The following is an 11727-nucleotide window of genomic DNA, read 5'->3' as shown; positions in this document are numbered from 1 at the left end:
CACGTCTGCCCGAGATGCTGATTGGGATGCACTATAAAAACACAATATTTTCTACATAAATGTAAAAAGTCACACAGGTATTGACAAAACTCTGAAGGAAATCAACCACAGTCTGATAGAGTACAAAATATAAAGAGAAAACGATATAGTACATGCCCATTCAATGAAACTACATGGGCATAAATGTACAGCTCAGTCTAATGTATATATATACTCACGTTTCAAAATGGGTAACGCCCTGACTCTCATAAACATATCTGAATATGTTAAAACAGTGGTTCTCAAACTGTGGCTCCCAGGTGGCATGCAACATTACTCTCGAAAATTACTAATATCAAATATCAATGTTTTATTTCTAATTTCTGTAAAGGTTTAATATAGCTTTTTTAAAGACTCTTTGGATAGTTCACCCTTGATAGCACACGTACATCACCCAGACGTCTATATGATGTGTGTGTTAACATTTGGAAGACATATCTTCTTCGTTGTTTGCTCATCTGCAAAAGTCTATCAGACTCAGATGTCAACAAGACATTCAGCAGATGTTTTTGAGACATTTAAGATTTAAAATGTTTGTAAATATGATCTTTTTAAGATATTTAGCAGATGTTAATTAGACTGTGATGCCTTCTAGACAATGATCGAAAACAGACATCTCAGAGATGTACATGTGCTATCTGCAACATATTCCTTCGGAAATTGCGAGATGCAAATTTTATTGCCGTGGCTACGCTGAAAAGAACTCCAAAGTGGACTTTATTCTTTTGACATCAAAGTTGATTCAATGAGGGCAGGCTTTAAGAAAGGGCTGCTTTTGATTCGAAACCGCTTGGTTATGCACTGATCATTGAACAAATAGGCTAAGCCTATTGACAAGGTAACCAGTCTGCTCAAAACACTTCTAGGCAGACAGGAGAAGTTTAAAATGTTGGTTACCTCATAGTCCAAAGTAGGCTATATTTTATTATTTCTGTGTTTAAATTGGACTGCAAAATGTGCATGCTAACTCATGGAATTACATTGTAATCCTTTCTAAATGTTATAGGCCTAATTGTAGATGCTTCTCTGAAAGATTCCCTCTGTAAAGGGTATTCAAGAAACTGATGATGGTCTTGGAGGCCCATGATCTCGCTTAACTACAGTCACATTGATATCAAGCAAAAATGACATTGGGCGCTTTTCAAATGGAAGGCTGCAGCCTAGTTAGGCTGTGTCCTTCCTAGACCAGTCCTTCTGAGGCTGTACACTCTTCAGCATTCAGCGCTAGAATGAGACGGTCTTGTAAGTGCGCATGGCATACCATATGCTTAGAGCCATGGGATATTTTACTTTTTTTTTAGAAAACCCATATACTCAGAAAACAAGAAATATGTCCTTAATCTCTAAATTATTTTAGCAAAATTTGTTATTCACAAAGCTAGAATCACTCCAAAAAAAAAAAAAAGCCTTTATATAATACATCTTGCAACAATGATCTTAGAATATATTTAAATCCTTTCAATAATGAAAGACGGAACCATAGAAAGTCTAGGGTTCAGTTTTTCATTATTGAAAGTATTTAATTATAACTTTTATTAATTGTATTTATTTCTTTTTTGGTGCTTTGTATCATCTAATTTGTTGTATTGTCTAAACTACTTATTTTTCTACATATTGTCATTGCTGCAAATGCAAATTAAACTTGAAGGGAGAGAAAAAAGTATGCTGCGTTGTAAAGGTTTCCGCCTCTGCGGTCACACGACTCGTTTTCCCCCTAATTTGGGACATGTGTAAAGGCTTGTGATTGAGGACCACGAAGGATACACCCGATGCATCCTCCAAAATATGGCAAACGAAGGCTGCGAAACGAGGCTGCCTTCCAAGTGTCCTTAGAATTAAGATGGCCTTTGACGATGCTTGATGACGTGGCAGCCTAACCAGCCTAACGAGTCTACAGCCCTCCGATTGAGAGGCACCCATTATGTGTATTTTGCTAAAGTCCTTAAAATAATATTCTGGGTTTTATACAAGCTAAGATCTATCGACAGCATTTGTGGCATAATTTTGATTTCCACAAAAATTTATTTTTACTTGCCCCTCCTTTTCTTTAAAAAAAAAAAGCACAAATCTGGGTTAACAGTGAGGCACTTACAATAGAAGTGAATGGGGCATAAACAATATGCGTGTAAACTTACAAACCTTTTCTGTGTAAAGTTTTGGCCAATTTTACAACTTCGTTGCCATGACGATGTAATGCCAACAAACCCTAAAATAACTGTAAAAATGTCAATTTAAACAACTTTACAGCTCAAATAATACATGAGTTTTAACAGAAGAATTAATGTAAGTGCTTTTATAAAATTATAAGCTTCGTATTTCTGCTTTTAAACCCTCAAAACATTGGCCACATTCACTTCACTACAGTGCCTCACCGTAACCTTGATTTTTGCTTTTATTTAAAGAAAAGGAGGAACACAAATGCTGTCAGTCGTGCTTAAATTTTATCGATTCCGGAATATTCCTTTAAAGCAGTGCTTACGCTCCCACGAAACACTCAGGGGCCACTGTATTCCATTAACAATGTTTGAGAAGTTGAGCTACCATGTTAAAATAGGACTGTATTATAGCCTATGTGCATACAAAAAATCAAAGTGAAACTTTTTGGGTCTAATCCAGTGATTTAAACTGAATTAAATTTCTAAGGACTGAATGTAAAATATAAAATAGGGTTTTCACCAATTTTAATCACTTATGTGCAGTTCACTGAAATGGCACTGTGGTGTTACTACCTGTTTTCAAAAGTGCAAATAGCAGTCTTCTAATTCATATAAACGTATAGAAAAAAAAAATACATGCATAATAATTCTAAAGGAATTACAAAAAATCATTAAAATAGTTTTAGATTGAGCATCTCACTGCTGTTACTGCTTGACCTGTCATGTCAGCTGCCCACAGGCCTACACAGTACGTACAAACAATTGTGTGTATTGTAAAATATTTTAGTTTTCCTTTCATTGTAACCTCTCAGGATATACAGAATGTTATAGACCCTTTATGAATTAAAACTCAGGTATCTCGTAATAAATTAATATTTTGGAATTGACCACAAGGTTTGATCTGTGCTGTTTAATGCTTCAACAAATGCCACTCATTCATGATAGTTATGATGCAATGTTTGTGTTTAGCATATAAATACAACAGCACCTAGGAGACTTATTATCATTTCTCACTTTTAATGGCAGAGTGACTCTCAAAGGTGATCAATTCCCATTGTTGACAGACACTCAGACAGTTATTGTTTTGTTATGTAGCAGGTCCCAGACTGGTTGGTTATCAAATCTCACATCAAATCAACGTTGTTTACTTGAACTTGGATAACCATTATTACTTGTCTTTAGCTTACTGCATGACTCTTTATGCTTTGTATTGTTACATTTGTAAAATCCTTAGTCACTTAAAATGCGTGAGATATTTGTGACTTATTTGCAAAACAAATTTTAATTTTTTTTTCCGAAAACGAATATTCTGGAATTATTTCCATGTCCTAAAATAACATTTACATTTGATATCTTTTAACATATTATATTTCTATGTAATACAGCACAAGGATCCATTATTGAGGTATAGGTTCTTGTAATTGACCAGCATTTTGCATGGTTCAAACCTTTGTTTTGTACTTTAGCATCATCACTACAAAACAAAATTTTGACTAAAAAAATTGTTGACAGAAGACATAAACATTATTTACTTATTGATTAAACAGGTATTTCTATTCAGTTTAGAAATATTTTACCAGACCAGGTGTTTGGCCAATGTTTGTGTAAGAAGTGCACATGCAGTTGTGGCTGTAGACAAGGCCTCCTTAAACAGACTCTTCAGAGCCCATTTACTTCCATTTACTGCATGACTCACCATTTAAACACATGATTGTCTTCTACCACCCTGCTGAAAAGACCAACATTGCTGGCCACCAGCTTATGTTGTGTTTTGGGTACTGGTATCCTCACCAGGCTTTTAAACTAGCTCAACCAACTTCATCAGAAAGATCACTCAGGTCAACCAGCTTCACCAGCTAGGTTTTGCTGGTGAAAAGCATGGCTATACAGGTCCACCAGCTAGGCCAACACCAAACCAACACTAGCCAGCATAAACCAGCCTAGACCCGGAAGGGAATTGTATGCTGGCTAAGCTGGTATTTTTAGCATGGCAGTGCCATGTACACTGGTTCAGTTTTACTGGTTCTTTTTTTTAGATTGTGATACCTTACTAATTTAATTTTAATTAATTAATTTAATTAATTTAATTAATTTAATTAATTAATTTAATTAATTGTATTTATTTATCACACATTATACATTTGCACATATACAGGTGCATCTCAATAAATTAGAATGTCGTGGAAAAGTTCATTTATTTCAGTAATTCAACTCAAATTGTGAAACTCGTGTATTAAATAAATTCAATGCACACAGACTGAAGTAGTTTAAGTCTTTGGTTCTTTTAATTGTGATGATTTTGCTCACATTTAACAAAAACCCACCAATTCACTATCTCAAAAAATTAGAATACATCATAAGACCAATAAAAAAAACATTTTTAGTGAATTGTTGGCCTTCTGGAAAGTATGTTCATTTACTGTATATGTACTCAATACTTGGTAGGGGCTCCTTTTGCTTTAATCACTGCCTCAATTCGGCGTGGCATGGAGGTGATCAGTTTGTGGCACTGCTGAGGTGGTATGGAAGCCCAGGTTTCTTTGACAGTGGCCTTCAGCTCATCTGAATTTTTTGGTCTCTTGTTTCTCATTTTCCTCTTGACAATACCCCATAGATTCTCTATGGGGTTCAGGTCTGGTGAGTTTGCTGGCCAGTCAAGCACACCAACACCATGGTCATTTAACCAACTTTTGGTGCTTTTGGCAGTGTGGGCAGGTGCCAAATCCTGCTGGAAAATGAAATCAGCATCTTTAAAAAGCTGGTCAGCAGAAGGAAGCATGAAGTGCTCCAAAATTTCTTGGTAAACGGGTGCAGTGACTTTGGTTTTCAAAAAACACAATGGACCAACACCAGCAGATGACATTTCACCCCAAATCATCACAGACTGTGGAAACTTAACACTGGACTTCAAGCAACTTGGGCTATGAGCTTCTCCACCCTTCCTCCAGACTCTAGGACCTTGGTTTCCAAATGAAATACAAAACTTGCTCTCATCTGAAAAGAGGACTTTGGAACACTGGGCAACAGTCCAGTTCTTCTTCTCCTTAGCCCAGGTAAGACGCCTCTGACGTTGTCTGTGGTTCAGGAGTGGCTTAACAAGAGGAAAACGACAACTGTAGCCAAATTCCTTGACATGTCTGTGTGTGGTGGCTCTTGATGCCTTGACCCCAGCCTCAGTCCATTCCTTGTGAAGTTCACCCAAATTCTTGAATCGATTTTGCAATCATAAGGCTGCGGTTCTCTCGGTTGGTTGTGCATCTTTATCTTCCACGCTTTTTCCTTCCACTCAACTTTCTGTTAACATGCTTGGATACAGCACTCTGTGAACAGCCAGCTTCTTTGGCAATGAATGTTTGTGGCTTACCCTCCTTGTGAAGGGTGTCAATGATTGTCTTCTGGACAACTGTCAGATCAGCAGTCTTCCCCATGATTGTGTAGCCTAGTGAACCAAACTGAGAGACCATTTTGAAGGCTCAGGAAACCTTTGCCGGTGTTTTGAGTTGATTAGCTGATTGGCATGTCACCATATTCTAATTTTTTGAGATAGTGAATTGGTGGGTTTTTGTTAAATGTGAGCCAAAATCATCACAATTAAAAGAACCAAAGACTTAAACTACTTCAGTCTGTGTGCATTGAATTTATTTAATACACGAGTTTCACAATTTGAGTTGAATTACTGAAATAAATGAACTTTTCCATGACATTCTAATTTATTGAGATGCACCTGTACAGTGAAATTCTTTTTTTCACATATCCCAGCTAAGCTGGGGTCAGAGTGCAGGGTACTATGGTGCAGTCCCCATGGTGATAAAGCACTCATTGAAGTTCATGTCAGGTAGGAATTATGAATTATAGTGCATGATGGAGGATATTCCCCTCCAACCCCTTGGTTTACATGAGCTTATTCACCATAATTTATTGCTGCCTTTAGTTTGGCAGTTGTTGTTCAGCTGTCTCTTGTCTGCATACATTTTGAAGTGTGGCCGATTGTAGAGGTTTACTTTATTTAGAAAATCTGTACTTCCTTTATTGTCAATTTTCAGCAATTATCAGTCAAGAACACTGAAGCCCAGGGCCGTAGTAAGGTATTCTGGGCCCCCTGACTGTATATTGCTCTGGACACCTTTCCTATTAAATTATACAGTTTAGAATTTGTTGTGGGCCCCTTTGGACCTGTGGACCCCTAGAATCATTACCACCTTTCACCCCACTAGCTACGGCCCTGCTGAAGCCCAACAGACCTCTTCAGGTTCAACTACTTTGTTGAATGCCCAAATCATCACAAAATGCTTAATTAAATGTAGAGGACTGGATGCCTGTTTAATGAATGACAAGATTCAAAGCCTTATCCTCATTTATCTGACTGGTCTGACAATAAAAATGTCTGAAAATTAGGATCTGGCTACAATTTTTATCACTGGCCTAAAGGCCAGTTTTGAGGAAACTACTTCTGAGGTAGTATATAATTTCCTTCAGTTTGTGCAGCTGTGATGATTCTGTACATGTAAAACATGGAGTTTTAGAGGGGAATATTTTCATCATGCATCAAACTGTTTCTTTTTTGTTTCCCTGATACAGTGACTTAAATTAAACAATATTAATTGAGAGGGACAGAATTTATTAGGGTAAGAAATCAGACACTTATCAGATCATGCCTTCATTCACTTGATTTTCAGGTGTATTTCCCTCTGAATACTTTTGTATGAAAGATGTCCTTGGGTTTAAATTCCTTATAGCACAAAAAGTACAGGCTTTTAGACTGCAGCGGTACTCTAAACAGCACAAATTATTAAATACTTGCCAATGTCATACATTTCAGAAATAAAACTGTCTAAAAATTTTGTTTGTAGAGCATTAAAAAATATATTTGATCATGATGTTTAAGTAAAATTCAACAAAAAAGCAAAACATAATCATTACAATAAGAGAAAGATAATCTTCATTCTAAACATGAGAAATTTATAATTTTCTGTATTATTTAAAAGTTTATTCATTCATGGACTATCATTTCTTTAATTTGAAAAGATGCATAAAATGATTTCTGGTATAAATTGATATGGTATGATGTCCTATTCATTCAAATATCAATATGGTTCTTTCACTGAAGCCACAGATGTAAGTGGATATGAGAATCTTAAAGGCCTTTTGAAAGCGAGGATAGAAAAATCCATATATCAAAGGGTTACAAGTGGAGTTAAAATACCCAAACCAAACCAAAGCATCAAATACATCAACAGGAGTCACAAAATTGAGGAAAGGATCAACAGCGGTAGCAATAAAAAAAGGCAGCCAGCAGAGAAAAAACACACCCATAATGAGGGCAAGAGTTTTAGCTGCTTTTCTCTCTCTCTGAGCAGAGCTTTGGGTATGAACCCCCACTGTGGTGGACACTTTCTCAGATAGAACCTTTGCATGTTTTTTCACAACATGGAAAATGCTGATGTACAAAGAGCTCATGATAGTTCCTGGAATAAGGAATACCAAAAGTACACAAATTAGGCCCCACTCTTTGTTAAAATACAGGACACAGCCTCCAAAACAAGACATCTCTAATATTAGTTCCTCCAAACCAATGTTATTTACCCCTGAAAACACAATAGAAAAGCTATACACAAAGGAAAACAGCCATGTGAAAGTAACAAATACAGTTACAGTACAGTTTGTCACCCTCATTTTGTATCTTAAAGGGTCACAGATGGCCCAATACCTATCAATAGATATTAAACTCAGATGCAGTATGGAAGAGATACAGAAAGTCATATCCAAACTAGAATGAACTTTACAAACAATATCTCCCAAAAACCAGCACCCTTCCACAGATCGCACCATGCTGTAGGGCATGACCAAAGAGCCCAGCAGACAGTCACAAGCAGCCAGAGATTGCACAATGAGATGAGTTGGAGACTGCAGCTGTTTGAAGTGTGAGATAGAGATGATGACCAGCAGGTTCCCAAAAACAGTCATAATAGCAATGAGCAGCATGAAAGTGTACATTGCCACTTTAACTATAGTGTGACGTTGCGTTCTGGGACAGGAGTTTGGTAGAAGTGGATAGCAGAGAAGAATGTTTTCAGCGTAAATGTCTGTTTCATTTGAAGCCATCACGTCTACCCAAGTAGCAAAATATTTTAAAAAGATTTCCTTTGTAAATGTAAAAAGCCACAAAAAAGTTAACCAAATTCTGACCTGAATTATTTCATGAATTTTAATATGGTAAAAACCAATATCCAAAGAAAGATGAACATACATACAGTACATGCCCACTCAATATATTAATTTTCATGGACTCAGTGCATCTCAGTCTTGTCAATATATACTTAAGATTACCCCCCCCCCCCTCAATGGTTACACAAACATCCTGAACTCAAGAGATTACACTGAAAAAAAATCTGTATACTTAAAATAGGAGATCAATGGACTAAATACGAAATGTATTAAATAAAAAAATATAGACCTTTGGCTGGTCTAATATGATATGAATTCATGATATGAGAGGTTGGTCAAATATAACATTTCCCTTGGTTTTCTGAAAGAAAAGAGTTTGATTAAAACACTAACTTTACAACTGGTTTATCAATTACTATCTAGCCTGATCTCATTATTATTCTTAGCTGTTAGTATGTAACATTTCAATGTACATTTTTGGCCATTTGGCTAGACGCTGAAACGAGCAATATGTAAGACAGCATCTAAAACAAACATTTTAGGTATTTACAGCTTTAGAAACATACAAATATTTTCCTATTTATATTTATCCTTTATATTATAAATATTTTTTCAGTGTTACATTTATATTATTTTATAGATAATGTTTATCCCTTAACCCTACCCCTAAACACTTTTAAACAATATAAAAAAACACAGTGCACCACAGTGTAAATAGTATCTACCACACAGTGCAGCTATTTACAACATAATAGAGTGCAACTGTTACCGCCCACTTTTTCAGCCGTCTGGGTTCCGGAAGTATTTTTCCAATTTATTTCTTCTATAGACTTATAAAATCCTTCATAAAAGAGTTTTAAGCCATGAACCAAACCAACCAGCTCTCAGGAGAATCACACCATCACAAACTTTGTTTTTAGGCAAAAAAAAAAACATATTCAAACCGTATTTGAAAATCGGACATAAAGACAAGGGTACAAGGCAGTGTACTTACAGCCTTCCATGAAGGCACAAACTACAATCCCATGAAGCATTGCGAATGATATTATTTAATAAAAAATGATGGGAATATATAAAACTATTGATTTTAGGTTGTTGATTATAAGTATAGAAACAATATATTTTACGTATATTGCAAAATATCCCGATATGTACAAATATATAAGTAGTTTAAGGGTGAAGGGAGACCAACTGGATTACGTCATTCCAAGTGCGTCATGGGAGCGCACGGTCGCGCAGAGGCACGCTCTGCAGGTTTCGTTGGCCGAGGTTCTCTGATTGTTGGATCTTTCTCTGCTGTACCATGGGTAATGTAGTTGTTTACCATGAATTCCACTATCAAATAGGGTTGCAACGGTATGAGATGTTCACGGTACGATAACCATCTCAGAAAATATCACGATTTCACGGTATACGTTATTACACAAAGGAGTGAAAACAGAAGGTTTTTTTTTTTTTTTTGGTTGAACAAACGCTTTATTATAACTGAAACTTGAAAAAACAAATATTATATGGAAGTATGCGTAAAAAAAAGTCTCCCTTTTGAAAATAAATAAAATAAATAGAATAAATAAGAAAGCTAACAGAATTATAATAATAAACCAAATTATAAACATGATAAAAACTAGCATGTAACTATAACATGTTATATAACTAAAGCATGTTAGTTTACATGTTAGCATAGCATGTTAAATTAATACTAAATGAAAAATAACATCAGCTGTGTGAGCTTTTAAAGTAATGTCCTATGATTATTAATAATTAACATTTACTGTAGGTGCACGACAGCACAGCCAGACTGCTCCTGTCTGAACCTTTAACCCAGTGGTTCTCAACTGGTTTTGCTTCGGGATCCAGATTTTACATTGGAAATCAAGTGGTGACACCACCATAGTAAAAACGTAACCGTCCTGGTTACTTTCGTAACCTCCATTCCCTGATGGAGGGAACGAGACGTTGTGTCGATGTAGTGACACTAGGGGTCACACTTGGGAGCCCCAAACACCTCTGCTTTTTTGAAAAAAGGCCAATGATAATTGGCGAGGGGAATTTGCATAAAAGGAGCTGGTATGCAAACACTCATTCAGGTTTTATGCTGAGGAGCCGAGACCAGGTCCCGGCCATTTCAGCAGGTAGTTCAGCTTTGTGGCAAGAGGGACACAACATCTTGTTCCCTCCATCAGGGAACGGAGGTTATGAAAGTAAACAGGACATTCCCTATCTGTCACTCACTCGACGTTGTGTCGATGTAGTGACACTAGGGGCCCTTATACAAAACTATCTGAACTGTGTTACGTGAACTCGTGGTGTGTGACGGGCAGACCACTGTGTGCCTTGTAGCCAGCACACCAGGCCGTCACGTAACCTCCCCCAACGCTCTCATGAGTGTCAAATGGTCCATCAGGAACAAGTCGACTGCCCAACGATAGGGACGGGCTAGCCCAGCCGAGGCCTCTTTCCCTCTCTTTTCTCCCCAAAAAGAGAGGAATTTGTTAACCGACTGGGAGCCATAAGTGTCTGCGTCGGGGGGTGTCCCTCCCAAGGGGAAGACACCGTGGAGACCACACCCCGCCCAAAAGGGAGGGGGGGTATTTTGGGTGGAATACGTCACATGGTCTTACCAAGTCTTGTCGGAAGTATATCATGTGGAGAGTTCCCATGGTAGGTACTACCCGAAAGGGGAGGAGTTTCTACAGAGCATGACGACCGGGGGCAGAGGGGCCTCTGCCCAAGGAAGATGCAGTTTGCCAACAGGGAAACGATTTTGCGGAAGATATCACATGGGGTCGCCTTCAGGGAGCCAGCACATGTGGAGCACCTACCTCAGTACAGGGGCTCATTCTCCGCAAACTCAAAAGCCAGAGGGTTAAGGAGGAAAGTCATCCAGGGATCACAGTCTGTGAACACGACTGAGAATCAAGAGTGCACGTCTACACCTCAAGGGAGGAGAAAGGCGCCATGCGCAAGCGGTACACCCGGCCAGCTGTCTCGGAACTTACCTGCTCATGCCTGCCAATACACGGGACGAGACCGGCTCACCCCGGAAACTGTAGAACCTCGCAAAGGTGTTGGGTGTTGCCCAGCCTGCTGCTCTGCAGATGTCTGCCAAAGAGGCGCCACTGGCCAGAGCCCAGGAGGCCACCACACTCCTGGTGGAGTGGGCTCGTAATCCCGCAGGGGGGTGGCACGTTCCTGAGCCTGATATGCCATCGCGATGGCGTCAATGACCCAGTGGGCGATCCTCTGTTTGGAGACAGCGCTTCCTTTCCACTGTCCACCAAAGCAGACAAAGAGCTGCTCGGAGCTTCTAAGGCTCTGAGTGCAATCCAAATAGATGCGTAAAGCTCGCACCGGACACAGCAAAGCC

General features: G+C 38.2%; 1 protein-coding gene across 1 annotated transcript; it reads right to left on the bottom strand.

The window, feature by feature from the left end:
- Positions 1-7268: 7268 nt before the first annotated feature.
- Positions 7269-8300, bottom strand: LOC127415585 (trace amine-associated receptor 4-like). Its single transcript, XM_051654356.1, has one exon. The coding sequence runs from the start codon at positions 8295-8297 to the stop codon at positions 7269-7271; it is 1029 nt and encodes a 342-aa protein (XP_051510316.1). The 5' UTR covers positions 8298-8300.
- Between the last annotated feature and the right edge of the window lie 3427 nt (positions 8301-11727).

Source organism: Myxocyprinus asiaticus, chromosome 25 (assembly GCF_019703515.2).
Source record: "Myxocyprinus asiaticus isolate MX2 ecotype Aquarium Trade chromosome 25, UBuf_Myxa_2, whole genome shotgun sequence".
NCBI lineage: Eukaryota > Metazoa > Chordata > Actinopteri > Cypriniformes > Catostomidae > Myxocyprinus > Myxocyprinus asiaticus.
This window is presented reverse-complemented; position numbering and strand designations above follow the sequence as displayed.

Coding starts and splice junctions, on each gene's coding strand:
- LOC127415585 (XM_051654356.1), bottom strand. CDS start 8,297: ATGGCTTCAAATGAAACAGACATTTACGCTGAAAACATTCTTCTCTGC.